This window comes from Hyperolius riggenbachi, chromosome 8, assembly GCF_040937935.1.
Source record: "Hyperolius riggenbachi isolate aHypRig1 chromosome 8, aHypRig1.pri, whole genome shotgun sequence".
Lineage (NCBI taxonomy): Eukaryota > Metazoa > Chordata > Amphibia > Anura > Hyperoliidae > Hyperolius > Hyperolius riggenbachi.
The window spans coordinates 2100446-2116842 of NC_090653.1; the positions used below are offsets into that span (position 1 = coordinate 2100446).

At 41.8% G+C, this 16397-nt stretch overlaps 1 protein-coding gene across 5 annotated transcripts in view; it reads left to right on the plus strand.

Annotated features, from left to right (window-relative positions):
• BCORL1 (BCL6 corepressor like 1) overlaps positions 1-16397 on the plus strand; it is a 203831-nt gene that overhangs the window by 157423 nt on the left and 30011 nt on the right. For all 5 annotated transcript variants that reach the window (XM_068249975.1, XM_068249976.1, XM_068249974.1 and 2 more), the window contains 2 exons: positions 4862-5052; positions 5545-5748. In XM_068249975.1, the coding sequence (XP_068106076.1) occupies positions 4862-5052; positions 5545-5748 (395 nt within the window). The remainder of the gene's footprint in view (positions 1-4861; positions 5053-5544; positions 5749-16397) is intronic.

The window sequence follows — 16397 nt, forward strand, 5'->3', positions numbered from 1 at the left end:
CTATTATGGAGATCACAGATCTCTTCTCCTGCACAACTCCCCTAGTGTCGCCCTCTGCTGGTTAGGGTTAGGTACAGATTATCTATTATGGAGATCACAGATCTCTCCTCCTGCACAACTCCCCTAGTGTCGCCCTCTGCTGGTTAGGTACAGATGATCTATTATGGAGATCACAGATCTCTTCTCCTGCACGACTCCCCTAGTGTCGCCCTCTGCTGGTTAGGGTTAGGTGCAGATTATCTATTATGGAGATCACAGATCTCTTCTGCACAACTCCCCTAGTGTCGCCCTCTGCTGGGTAGGGTTAGGTACAGATTATCTATTATGGAGATCACAGATCTCTTCTGCACGGCTCCCCTAGTGTCGCCCTCTGCTGGTTAGGGTTAGGTGCAGATTATCTATTATGGAGATCACAGATCTCTCCTCCTGCACAACTCCCCTAGTGTCGCCCTCTGCTGGTTAGGTACAGATGATCTATTATGGAGATCACAGATATCTTCTCCTGCACGACTCCCCTAGTGTTGCCTTCTGCTGTTAGGGTTAGGTACAGATTATCTTTTATGGAGATTGCAGATATCTTCTCCTGCACGGCTCCCCTAGTGTCGCCCTCTGCTGGTTAGGGTTAGGTGCAGATTATCTATTATGGATGTCAGGAACCGGCCCGCGGCATGCCTGCGTATACGGTTCCCGACTCCGGGTTTGACCAGATCGAGAGGGGAAGCAGCCTTAGTCGAGCTACCACAAGGCTGTGACCCCTCAAACACTTCTCACTGCCACCACTAGCTGTTGCTAGACACGTCCACTCTGCTGTCGAGTGCTCAACACGCAATCCACGTTTTCGTACTCGGGTCAGCTTTGGCATGGACTTATACACCGTTACACTTCAGTCTCCTCTACTAGGCTATGAGTGTTAGTTTAGTACAGCAGAAGTCAAACTTATTAAATAACGATTTAATATTCCAGGAAAAAAAGTGGAACAATGCAGAAAATAATATATACAAAAGATTTGCAAAAATAAAGTAAAAAGTTACAAAATCAAAGTTTACAAGGATACACAGCAAGACAAGTTTGCACAAAAGTAAAATGGGATAAACGTTAATTGAACTTTTACCAGCGCAAATGTCCAACCGTGGAGAGACACAAATTTTCCGATTTCCTCGGGATCATCTCTAGCGATGTGCTACTCTCGGGAGAAGATAATTTTTAGTCATCTGGCCCTGCTTTTTATACTGGGAGATATTCCTGGAGGCTGCAACTTCCTTGGGAAGGGGAGGAACTAGTTTTAATTAACTTTTCAGACATAATTTAATTCCCAGAGATCTAACTTCCACATGTAAAAGTGTATTTCACAGCAGATTAAAGGTGGAGACTTGACTGCTCTTGGCATAATAAGCCATTTCCTGGCCAGAGGCTAGTTAGCCAATTAGCAGTTCCTGCTCCTATTCACCATCAGTCACCTTCAAATGCAAATCTAGTTGTCAGACAATTCAAACTTCATTGAGCCAGGTGACAATCCAAGCTTCATTGAGCCAGGTGACAATACCTTCAAAAGCCACCTGCCCGACTGGCCTCTTAACATACATTCACATATGATACAGTCAAAAAATGAAAAATATGCTTCTGTATTATCCCAACATCATAACTAGCTGCCATATTCCTGACAATGGAGATCACAGATCTCTTCTCCTGCACGGCTCCCCTAGTGTTGCCCTCTGCTGGTCTGGGTTAGGTGCAGATTTTCTATTATGGAGATCACAGACCTCTTCTCCTGCACAGCTCCCCTAGTGTCGCCCTCTGCTGGTTAGGGTTAGGTGCAGATTATCTATTATGGAGATCGCAGATCTCTTCTTCTCCTGCACAACTCCCCTAGTGTCGCCCTCTGCTGGTTATGTACAGATCATCTATTATGGAGATCACAGATCTCTTCTCCTGCACGGCTCCCCTAGTGTCGCCCTCTGCTGGTTAGGTGCAGATTATCTGTTATGGAGATCGCAGATATCTTCTCCTGCACGGCTCCCCAGTGTCGCCCTCTGCTGGTTAGGGTTAGGGGCAGATGATCTATTATGGAGATCACAGATCTCTTCTGCACGGCTCCCCTAGTGTCGTCCTCTGCTGGTTAGGTACAGATGATCTATTATGGAGATCACAGATCTCTTCTCCTGCACGGCTCCCCTAGTGTTGCCCTCTGCTGGTTAGGGTTAGGTGCAGATTTTCTATTATGGAGATCACAGATCTCTCCTCCTGCACGACTCCCCTAGTGTCGCCCTCTGCTGGTTAGGGTTAGGTACAGATTATCTATTATTAAGATCACAGATCTCTTCTCCTGCACGGCTCCCCTAGTGTCGCCCTCTGCTGGTTAGGGTTAGGTACAGATGATCTATTATGGAGATCACAGATCTCTTCTCCTGCACAGCTCCCCTAGTGTCGCCCTCTGCTGGTTAGGGTTAGGTACAGATTATCTATTATGGAGATCACAGATCTCTTCTGCACGGCTCCCCTAGTGTCGCCCTCTGCTGGTTAGGGTTAGGTGCAGATTATCTATTATGGAGATCACAGATCTCTCCTCCTGCACAACTCCCCTAGTGTCGCCCTCTGCTGGTTAGGTACAGATGATTATTATGGAGATCACAGATATCTTCTCCTGCACGGCTCCCCTGGTGTCGCCCTCTGCTGGTCAAGGTTAGGTACAGATTATCTGTTATGGAGATCACAGGTCTCTCCTCCTGCACAACTCCCCTAGTGTCGCCCTCTGCTGGTTAGGGTTAGGTGCAGATTGTCTATTATGGAGATCACAGATCTCTTCTTCTCCTGCACGGCTCCCCTAGTGTCGCCCTCTGCTGGTCAGGGTTAGGTGCAGATTGTCTATTATGGAGATCGCAGATCTCTTCTCCTGCACGGCTCCCCTAGTGTTGCCCTCTGCTGGTTAGGGTTAGGTTAGGTACAGATGATCTATTATGGAGATCACAGATCTCTCCTGCACGGCTCCCCTAGTGTTGCCCTCTGCTTTTAGGGTTAGGTACAGATGATCTATTATGGAGATCACAGATCTCTCCTGCATGGCTCCCCTAGTGTCGCCCTCTGCTGGTTAGGGTTAGGTGCAGATTGTTTATTATGGAGATCACAGATCTTTTCTTCTCCTGCACGGCTCCCCTAGTGTCGCCCTCTGCTGGTCAGGGTTAGGTGCAGATTGTCTATTATGGAGATCGCAGATATCTTCTCCTGCACGGCTCCCCTAGTGTCGCCCTCTGCTGGTTAGGGTTAGGTGCAGATTATCTATTATGGATGTCAGGAACCGCCCCGCGGCACGCCTGCGTATACGGTTCCCGACTGCGGGTTTGACCAGATCGAGAGGGGAAGCAGCCTTACTCGAGCTACCACAAGGCTGTGACCCCTCAAACACTTCTCACTGCCACCACTAGCTGTTGCTAGACATGTCCACTCTGCTGTCGAGTGCTCAGCACGCAATCCGCGTTTTCGTACTCGGGTCAGATTTGGCATGGACTTATACACAGTTACACTTCAGTCTCCTCTACTAGGCTATGAGTGTTAGTTTAGTACAGCAGAAGTCAAACTTATTAAATAACGATTTAATATTCCAGGAAAAAAGTGGAACAATGCAGAAAATAATATATACAAAAGATTTACAAAAACAGTAAAAAGTTACAAAATAAAAGTTTACAAGGATACACAGCAAGACAAGTTTGCATAAAAGTAAAATGGGATAAACGTTAATTGAACTTTTACCAGAGCAAATGTCCAACCGTGGAGAGACACAAATTTTCCAATTTCCTCGGGCTCATCTCTAGCGATGAGCTACTCTCGGGAGAAGATAATTTTTAGGCATCTGGCCCTGCTTTTTATACTGGGAGATATGCCTGGAGGCTGCAACTTCCTTGGGAAGGGGAGGAACTAGTTTTAATTAACTTTTCAGACATAATTTAATTCCCAGAGATCTAACTTCCACATGTAAAAGTGTATTTCACAGCAGATTAAAGGTGGAGACTTGCTGCTCTTGGCATAATAAGCCATTTCCTGGCCAGAGGCTAGTTAGCCAATTAGCAGTTCCTGCTCCTATTCACCATCAGTCACCTTCAGATGCAAATCTAGTTGTCAGACAATCCAAGCTTCATTGAGCCAGGGGACAAAACCTTCAAAAGCCACCTGCCCGACTGGCCTCTTAACATACATACACATATGATACGGTCAAAAAATGAAAAATATGCTTCTGTATTATCCCAACATCATAACTAGCTGCCATATTCCTGACAATGGAGATCACAGATCTCTTCTCCTGCACGGCTCCCCTAGTGTCGCCCTCTGCTGGTCAGGGTTAGGTGCAGATTATGTATTATGGAGATCGCAGATATCTTCTGCACGGCTCCCCTAGTGTCGCCCTCTGCTGGTTCGGGTTAGGTACAGATTATCTATTATGGAGATCACAGACCTCTTCTCCTGCACGGCTCCCCTAGTGTCGCCCTCTCCTGGTTAGGGTTAGGTGGAGATTATCTGTTATGGAGATCACAGATCTCTTCTTCTCCTGCAGAACTTCTCTAGTGTCGCCCTCTGCTGGTTAGGTGCAGATTGTCTATTATTCGCAGATCTCCTCTTCTCCTGCACGGCTCCCCTAGTGTCGCCCTCTGCTGGTTAGGTGCAGATTATCTATTATGGAGATCACAGATCTCTTCTCCTGCACGACTCCCCTAGTGTCGCCCTCTGCTGGTTAGGGTTAGGTGCAGATTGTCTATTATGGAGATTGCAGAGCTCTTCTTCTCCTGCACGGCTCCCCTAGTGTCGCCCTCTGCTGGAGTTAGGGTTAGGTGCAGATTATTATGGAAAGACTTAAGTTTCCTTTTTATTTTAGGATCTTACAAGAGGAAACAGTCACCTGATAGAATCAGCGAGACCTTAAAGGTGAAGAATTCTCCATCTTCTCGGGATAACCAGAGACTGAACTCCAGAGCTGGAGACTCCACACAGCCCCTAGATAAACCTCCCGGGAAGCGCAAGTGCAAAACCAAGCATCTGGGCGGAGCCACGGAGGGAGAGAGGAAGGTGAGAGCAGTGGCTGTGCAGTGATTGGACGCCGGCATCAATCCACAACTTAAATTACACGTGTATCTTCTGTGCTGTCCCTACCTCACCACTGCCTGCTATGTCCCAGTGTCTGCAAAGCTGCATAGGGGTGCAGCAGTGGTGGGTGGTTGGATGGGGGGGCATTGTGGGGGTGCAGCAGTGGTGGGTGGTTGGAGGAGGGGCTTTGTGGGAGTGCAGCAGTGTGGAGGAGGGGCTTGTGGGGGTGCAGCAGTGGTGGGTGGTTGGAGGAGGGGCTTTGTGGGAGTGCAGCAGTGGTGGGTGGTTGGATGGGGGGTGCAGCAGTGGTGGGTGGTTGGATGGGGGCTTTGTGGGGCTGCAGTAGTGTGGAGGGGGAGGGGGGATTTTTTAGGTCAGTCTCCTCTGATATACAGGCTGATTAAGGCTGCCATTATTATTATTATTTCTTTACATCACATAGATGGAAACATTTGTGGATTTTCTCTTCCGCAGGGGAGGGGTCGCCGCAGCTTCCGGTCTCCCAAATCCTCGCCTGTGAAGTCTCCGCAGAAGAGCAGTGAGCCCAGCACACCGCACAGGTCACGCCGTGGCAGCACCCTGTATGACCAGCAGATGCCGCCAGAGGCCAGAAAGCTGATTGTGAATAAGAACGCAGGAGAGACGCTGCTGCAGAGGGCGGCCCGGCTTGGATATAAGGTGTGAAAGCACTGCAGCCTGACTACCGAATTCCATATGCAGAGGCGGGGCTAGAGACCAGAGCAACCAATCAAAATTCTTGTTTCATTGCTGCTTCATTTCACTTTACAGAGTACATAGTCATGTCACTGGCTGTCCTCAGAGGAGCTCACACTCTAATCCTACCATAGTCATAGTGTAATGTCCTACCATATTATTATTATTATGTATTTATATAGCACTGACATCTTCTGCAGCACATTACAGAGTACATAGTCATGTCACTGACTGTCCTCAGAGGAGCTCACACTCTAATCCTACCATAGTCATAGTGTAATGTCCTACCATATTATTATTATGTATTTATATAGCACTGGCATCTCCTGCAGTACATTACAGAGTACATATAGCCATGTCACTGACTGTCCTCAGAGGAGCTCACAATCTAATCCTACCATAGTAATAGTCTAATGCCCTACCATATTATTATGTATTTATATAGCACTGACATCTCCTGCAGCACATTACAGAGTACATAGTCATGTCACTGACTGTCCTCAGAGGAGCTCACACTCTAATCCTACCATAGTCATAGTCTAATGTCCTCCCATATTATTATTATTATGTATTTATATAGCACTGACATCTTCTGCAGCACATTACAGAGTACATAGTCATGTCACAGACTGTACTCAGAGGAGCTCACACTCTAATCCCACCATAGTCATAGTCTAATGTCCTACCATATTATTATTATGTATTTATATAGCACTGACATCTCCTGCAGCACATTACAGAGTACATAGTCATGCCACTGACTGTCCTCAGAGGAGATCACAATCTAATCCTACCATAGTCATAGTCTAATGTCCTCCCATATTATTATTATTATGTATTTATTTAGCACTGACATCTTCTGCAGCACATTACAGAGTACATAGTCATGTCACTGACTGTCCTCAGAGGAGCTCACAATCTAATCTTACCATAGTCATAGTCTAATGTCTTACCATATTATTATTATGTATTTATATAGCACTGACATCTCCTGCAGCACATTACAGAGTACATAGTCATGTCACTGACTGTCCTCAGAGGAGCTCACAATCTAATCTTACCATAGTCATAGTCTAATGTCTTACCATATTATTATTATGTATTTATATAGCACTGACATCTTCTGCAGCACATTACAGAGTACATAGTCATGTCACTGACTGTCCTCAGAGGAGCTCACAATCTAATCCTGCCATAGTCATAGTCTAATGTCCTCCCATATTATTATTATGTATTTATATAGCACTGACCATCTTCTGCAGCACTGTACAGGGTACATAGTCATGTCACTGACTGTCCTCAGAGGAGCTCACACTCTAATCCTACCATAGTCTAATGTCCTACCATATTATTATGTATGTATATAGCACTGACATCTTCTGCAGCACATTACAGAGTACATAGTCATGTCACTGACTGTCCTCAGAGGAGCTCACAATCTAATCCTACCATAGTCATAGTGTAATGTCCTCCCATATTATTATTATGTATTTATATAGCACTGACATCTTCTGCAGCACATTACAGAGTACATAGTCATGTCACTGACTGTCCTCAGAGGAGCTCACACTCTAATCCTACCATAGTCATAGCCTAATGTCCTACCATATTATTATTATGTATTTATATAGCACTGACATCTTCTGCAGCACTGTACAGAGTACAAAGTCATGTCACTGACTGTCCTCAGAGGAGCTCACAATCTAATCCTACCATAGTCATAGTGTAATGTCCTACCATATTATTATTATGTATTTATATAGCACTGAGATCTTCTACAGCACATTACAGAGTACATAGTTATGTCACTGACTGTCCTCAGAGGAGCTCACACTCTAATCCTACCATAGTCATAGTCTAATGTCCTACCATATTATTATTATGTATTTATATAGCACTGACATCTTCTGCAGCACATTACAGAGTACATAGTCATGTCACTGACTGTCCTCAGAGGAGCTCACAATCTAATCCTACCATAGCCATAGCCTAATGTCCTTCCATATTATTATGTATTTATATAGCACTGACATCTTCTGCAGCACATTACAGAGTACATAGTCATGTTACTGATTGTCCTCAGAGGAGCTCACAATCTAATCCTACCATAGTCATAGACTAATGTCCTTCCATATTATTATGTATTTATATAGCACTGACATCTTCTGCAGCACTGTACAGAGTACATAGTCATGTCACTGACTGTCCTTAAAGGAGCTCACACTCTAATCCTACCATAGTCATAGTCTAATGTCCTACTACCATATTATTATTATGTATTTATATAGCACTGACATCTCCTGCAGCACTGTACAGAGTGCATAGCCATGTCACTGACTGTCCTCAGAGGAGCTCACACTCTAATCCTACCATAGTCATAGCCTAATGTCCTACCATATTATTATTATGTATTTATATAGCACTGACATCTTCTGCAGCACTGTACAGAGTACAAAGTCATGTCACTGACTGTCCTCAGAGGAGCTCACAATCTAATCCTACCATAGTCATAGTGTAATGTCCTACCATATTATTATTATGTATTTATATAGCACTGACATCTTCTGCAGCACTGTACAGAGTACATAGTCATGTCACTGACTGTCCTCAGAGGAGCTCACAATCTAATCCTACCATAGTCATAGTGTAATGTCCTACCATATTATTATTATGTATTTATATAGCACTGAGATCTTCTACAGCACATTACAGAGTACATAGTCATGTCACTGACTGTCCTCAGAGGAGCTCACACTCTAATCCTGCCATAGTCATAGTCTAATGCCCTACCATATTATTATTATGCATTTATATAGCACTGACATCTTCTGCAGCACATTACAGAGTACATAGTCATGTCACTGACTGTCCTCAGAGGAGCTCACACTCTAATCCTACCATAGTCATAGTCTAATGTCCTACCATATTATTATGTATGTATATAGCACTGACATCTTCTGCAGCACATTACAGAGTACATAGTCATGTCACTGACTGTCCTCAGAGGAGCTCACAATCTAATCCTACCATAGTCATAGTGTAATGTCCTACCATATTATTATTATGTATTTATATAGCACTGACATCTTCTGCAGCACATTACAGAGTACATAGTCATGTCACTGACTGTCCTCAGAGGAGCTCACACTCTAATCCTACCATAGTCATAGTGTAATGTCCTACCATATTATTATTATGTATTTATATAGCACTGACATCTTCTGCAGCACATTACAGAGTACATAGTCATGTCACTGACTGTCCTCAGAGGAGCTCACACTCTAATCCTACCATAGTCATAGCCTAATGTCCTACCATATTATTATTATGTATTTATATAGCACTGACATCTTCTGCAGCACTGTACAGAGTACAAAGTCATGTCACTGACTGTCCTCAGAGGAGCTCACAATCTAATCCTACCATAGTCATAGTGTAATGTCCTACCATATTATTATTATGTATTTATATAGCACTGAGATCTTCTACAGCACATTACAGAGTACATAGTCATGTCACTGACTGTCCTCAGAGGAGCTCACACTCTAATCCTACCATAGTCATAGTCTAATGTCCTACCATATTTTTATTATGTATTTATATAGCACTGACATCTTCTGCAGCACATTACAGAGTACATAGTCATGTCACTGACTGTCCTCAGAGGAGCTCACAATCTAATCCTACCATAGCCATAGCCTAATGTCCTTCCATATTATTATGTATTTATATAGCACTGACATCTTCTGCAGCACATTACAGAGTACATAGTCATGTTACTGACTGTCCTCAGAGGAGCTCACAATCTAATCCTACCATAGTCATAGACTAATGTCCTTCCATATTATTATGTATTTATATAGCACTGACATCTTCTGCAGCACTGTACAGAGTACATAGTCATGTCACTGACTGTCTTTAAAGGAGCTCACACTCTAATCCTACCATAGTCATAGTCTAATGTCCTACTACCATATTATTATTATGTATTTATATAGCACTGACATCTCCTGCAGCACTGTACAGAGTGCATAGTCATGTCACTGACTGTCCTCAGAGGAGCTCACTATCTAATCTACCATAGTCATAGTCTAATGTCCTACCATATTATTATGTATTTATATAGCACTGACATCTTCTGCAGCACATTACAGAGTACATAGTCATGTCACTGACTGTCCTCAGAGGAGCTCACACTCTAATCCTACCATAGTCATAGCCTAATGTCCTACCATATTATTATTATGTATTTATATAGCACTGACATCTTCTGCAGCACTGTACAGAGTACATAGTCATGTCACTGACTGTCCTCAGAGGAGCTCACAATCTAATCCTACCATAGTCATAGTGTAATGTCCTACCATATTATTATTATGTATTTATATAGCACTGAGATCTTCTACAGCACATTACAGAGTACATAGTCATGTCACTGACTGTCCTCAGAGGAGCTCACACTCTAATCCTACCATAGTCATAGTCTAATGTCCTACCATATTTTTATGTATTTATATAGCACTGACATCTTCTGCAGCACATTACAGAGTACATAGTCATGTCACTGACTGTCCTCAGAGGAGCTCACAATCTAATCCTACCATAGCCATAGCCTAATGTCCTTCCATATTATTATGTATTTATATAGCACTGACATCTTCTGCAGCACTGTACAGAGTACATAGTCATGTCACTGACTGCCCTCAGAGGAGCTCACAATCTAATCCTACCATAGTCATAGTCTAATGTCCTACCATATTATTATTATGTATTTATATAGCACTGACATCTTCTGCAGCACATTACAGAGTACATGGTCATGTCACTGACTGTCCTCAGAGGAGCTCACACTCTAATCCTACCATAGTCATAGTCTAATGTCCTACCATATTATTATTATGTATTTATATAGCACTGACATCTTCTGCAGCACATTACAGAGTACATGGTCATGTCACTGACTGTCCTCAGAGGAGCTCACACTCTAATCCTGCCATAGTCATAGTCTAATGTCCTACCATATTATTATTATGTATTTATATAGCACTGACATCTCCTGCAGCACATTACAGAGTACATAGTCATGTCACTGACTGTCCTCAGAGGAGCTCACAATCGAATCCTACCATAGTCATATTCTAATGTCCTACAATATTATTATTATGTATTTATATAGCACTGACATCTCCTGCAGCACTGTACAGAGTACATAGTCATGTCACTGACTGTCCTCAGAGGAGCTCACACTCTAATCCTACCATAGTCACAGTCTAATGTCCTACCATATTATTATGTATTTATATAGCACTGACATCTTCTGCAGCACATTACAGAGTACATAGTCATGTCACTGACTGTCCTCAGAGGAGCTCACACTCTAATCCTACCATAGTCATATTCTAATGTCCTACAATATTATTATTATGTATTTATATAGCACTGACATCTTCTGCAGCACATTACAGAGTACATAGTCATGTCACTGACTGTCCTCAGAGGAGCTCACACTCTAATCCTACCATAGTCATAGTCTAATGTCCTACCATATTATTATGTATGTATATAGCACTGACATCTTCTGCAGCACATTACAGAGTACATAGTCATGTCACTGACTGTCCTCAGAGGAGCTCACAATCTAATCCTACCATAGTCATAGTCTAATGTCCTACCATATTATTATTATGTATTTATATAGCACTGACATCTTCTGCAGCACATTACAGAGTACAAAGTCATGTCACTGACTGTCCTCAGAGGAGCTCACAATCTAATCCTACCATAGTCATAGTGTAATGTCCTACCATATTATTATTATGTATTTATATAGCACTGAGATCTTCTACAGCACATTACAGAGTACATAGTCATGTCACTGACTGTCCTCAGAGGAGCTCACACTCTAATCCTACCATAGTCATAGTCTAATGTCCTACCATATTATTATTATGTATTTATATAGCACTGACATCTTCTGCAGCACATTACAGAGTACATAGTCATGTCACTGACTGTCCTCAGAGGAGCTCACAATCTAATCCTACCATAGCCATAGCCTAATGTCCTTCCATATTATTATGTATTTATATAGCACTGACATCTTCTGCAGCACATTACAGAGTACATAGTCATGTTACTGACTGTCCTCAGAGGAGCTCACAATCTAATCCTACCATAGTCATAGACTAATGTCCTTCCATATTATTATGTATTTATATAGCACTGACATCTTCTGCAGCACTGTACAGAGTACATAGTCATGTCACTGACTGTCCTTAAAGGAGCTCACACTCTAATCCTACCATAGTCATAGTCTAATGTCCTACTACCATATTATTATTATGTATTTATATAGCACTGACATCTCCTGCAGCACTGTACAGAGTGCATAGCCATGTCACTGACTGTCCTCAGAGGAGCTCACACTCTAATCCTACCATAGTCATAGCCTAATGTCCTACCATATTATTATTATGTATTTATATAGCACTGACATCTTCTGCAGCACTGTACAGAGTACAAAGTCATGTCACTGACTGTCCTCAGAGGAGCTCACAATCTAATCCTACCATAGTCATAGTGTAATGTCCTACCATATTATTATTATGTATTTATATAGCACTGACATCTTCTGCAGCACTGTACAGAGTACATAGTCATGTCACTGACTGTCCTCAGAGGAGCTCACAATCTAATCCTACCATAGTCATAGTGTAATGTCCTACCATATTATTATTATGTATTTATATAGCACTGAGATCTTCTACAGCACATTACAGAGTACATAGTCATGTCACTGACTGTCCTCAGAGGAGCTCACACTCTAATCCTACCATAGTCATAGTCTAATGTCCTACCATATTATTATGTATGTATATAGCACTGACATCTTCTGCAGCACATTACAGAGTACATAGTCATGTCACTGACTGTCCTCAGAGGAGCTCACAATCTAATCCTACCATAGTCATAGTGTAATGTCCTACCATATTATTATTATGTATTTATATAGCACTGACCATCTTCTGCAGCACTGTACAGGGTACATAGTCATGTCACTGACTGTCCTCAGAGGAGCTCACTATCTAATCTACCATAGTCATAGTCTAATGTCCTACCATATTATTATGTATTTATATAGCACTGACATCTTCTGCAGCACATTACAGAGTACATAGTCATGTCACTGACTGTCCTCAGAGGAGCTCACACTCTAATCCTACCATAGTCATAGTGTAATGTCCTACCATATTATTATTATGTATTTATATAGCACTGACATCTTCTGCAGCACATTACAGAGTACATAGTCATGTCACTGACTGTCCTCAGAGGAGCTCACACTCTAATCCTACCACAGTCATAGCCTAATGTCCTACCATATTATTATTATGTATTTATATAGCACTGACATCTTCTGCAGCACTGTACAGAGTACAAAGTCATGTCACTGACTGTCCTCAGAGGAGCTCACAATCTAATCCTACCATAGTCATAGTGTAATGTCCTACCATATTATTATTATGTATTTATATAGCACTGAGATCTTCTACAGCACATTACAGAGTACATAGTCATGTCACTGACTGTCCTCAGAGGAGCTCACACTCTAATCCTACCATAGTCATAGTCTAATGTCCTACCATATTTTTATTATGTATTTATATAGCACTGACATCTTCTGCAGCACATTACAGAGTACATAGTCATGTCACTGACTGTCCTCAGAGGAGCTCACAATCTAATCCTACCATAGCCATAGCCTAATGTCCTTCCATATTATTATGTATTTATATAGCACTGACATCTTCTGCAGCACATTACAGAGTACATAGTCATGTTACTGACTGTCCTCAGAGGAGCTCACAATCTAATCCTACCATAGTCATAGACTAATGTCCTTCCATATTATTATATATTTATATAGCACTGACATCTTCTGCAGCACTGTACAGAGTACATAGTCATGTCACTGACTGTCCTTAAAGGAGCTCACACTCTAATCCTACCATAGTCATAGTCTAATGTCCTACTACCATATTATTATTATGTATTTATATAGCACTGACATCTCCTGCAGCACTGTACAGAGTGCATAGTCATGTCACTGACTGTCCTCAGAGGAGCTCACTATCTAATCTACCATAGTCATAGTCTAATGTCCTACCATATTATTATTATGTATTTATATAGCACTGACATCTTCTGCAGCACTGTACAGAGTACAAAGTCATGTCACTGACTGTCCTCAGAGGAGCTCACAATCTAATCCTACCATAGTCATAGTGTAATGTCCTACCATATTATTATTATGTATTTATATAGCACTGAGATCTTCTACAGCACATTACAGAGTACATAGTCATGTCACTGACTGTCCTCAGAGGAGCTCACACTCTAATCCTACCATAGTCATAGTCTAATGTCCTACCATATTTTTATGTATTTATATAGCACTGACATCTTCTGCAGCACATTACAGAGTACATAGTCATGTCACTGACTGTCCTCAGAGGAGCTCACACTCTAATCCTACCATAGTCATAGTCTAATGTCCTACCATATTATTATGTATTTATATAGCACTGACATCTTCTGCAGCACATTACAGAGTACATGGTCATGTCACTGACTGTCCTCAGAGGAGCTCACACTCTAATCCTGCCATAGTCATAGTCTAATGTCCTACCATATTATTATTATGTATTTATATAGCACTGACATCTCCTGCAGCACATTACAGAGTACATAGTCATGTCACTGACTGTCCTCAGAGGAGCTCACACTCTAATCCCACCATAGTCATATTCTAATGTCCTACAATATTATTATTATGTATTTATATAGCACTGACATCTCCTGCAGCACTGTACAGAGTACATAGTCATGTCACTGACTGTCCTCAGAGGAGCTCACAATCGAATCCTACCATAGTCATATTCTAATGTCCTACAATATTATTATTATGTATTTATATAGCACTGACATCTCCTGCAGCACTGTACAGAGTACATAGTCATGTCACTGACTGTCCTCAGAGGAGCTCACACTCTAATCCTACCATAGTCACAGTCTAATGTCCTACCATATTATTATGTATTTATATAGCACTGACATCTTCTGCAGCACATTACAGAGTACATAGTCATGTCACTGACTGTCCTCAGAGGAGCTCACACTCTAATCCTACCATAGTCATATTCTAATGTCCTACAATATTATTATTATGTATTTATATAGCACTGACATCTCCTGCAGCACTGTACAGAGTACATAGTCATGTCACTGACTGTCCTCAGAGGAGCTCACAATCTAATCCTACCATAGTCACATTCTAATGTCCTACAATATTATTATTATGTATTTATATAGCACTGACATCTCCTGCAGCACTGTACAGAGTACATAGTCATGTCACTGACTGTCCTCAGAGGAGCTCACAATCGAATCCTACCATAGTCATATTCTAATGTCCTACAATATTATTATTATGTATTTATATAGCACTGACATCTCCTGCAGCACTGTACAGAGTACATAGTCATGTCACTGACTGTCCTCAGAGGAGCTCACACTCTAATCCTACCATAGTCACAGTCTAATGTCCTACCATATTATTATGTATTTATATAGCACTGACATCTTCTGCAGCACATTACAGAGTACATAGTCATGTCACTGACTGTCCTCAGAGGAGCTCACACTCTAATCCTACCATAGTCATATTCTAATGTCCTACAATATTATTATTATGTATTTATATAGCACTGACATCTCCTGCAGCACTGTACAGAGTACATAGTCATGTCACTGACTGTCCTCAGAGGAGCTCACAATCTAATCCTACCATAGTCACATTCTAATGTCCTACAATATTATTATTATGTATTTATATAGCACTGACATCTCCTGCAGCACTGTACAGAGTACATAGTCATGTCACTGACTGTCCTCAGAGGAGCTCACAATCGAATCCTACCATAGTCATATTCTAATGTCCTACAATATTATTATTATGTATTTATATAGCACTGACATCTCCTGCAGCACTGTACAGAGTACATAGTCATGTCACTGACTGTCCTCAGAGGAGCTCACACTCTAATCCTACCATAGTCACAGTCTAATGTCCTACCATATTATTATGTATTTATATAGCACTGACATCTTCTGCAGCACATTACAGAGTACATAGTCATGTCACTGACTGTCCTCAGAGGAGCTCACACTCTAATCCTACCATAGTCATATTCTAATGTCCTACAATATTATTATTATGTATTTATATAGCACTGACATCTCCTGCAGCACTGTACAGAGTACATAGTCATGTCACTGACTGTCCTCAGAGGAGCTCACAATCTAATCCTACCATAGTCATATTCTAATGTCCTACAATATTATTATTATGTATTTATATAGCACTGACATCTCCTGCAGCACTGTACAGAGTACATAGTCATGTCACTGACTGTCCTCAGAGGAGCTCACACTCTAATCCTACCATAGTCACAGTCTAATGTCCTACCATATTATTATTATGTATTTATATAGCACTGACATCTTCTGCAGCACATTACAGAGTACATAGTCATGTCACTGACTGTACTCAG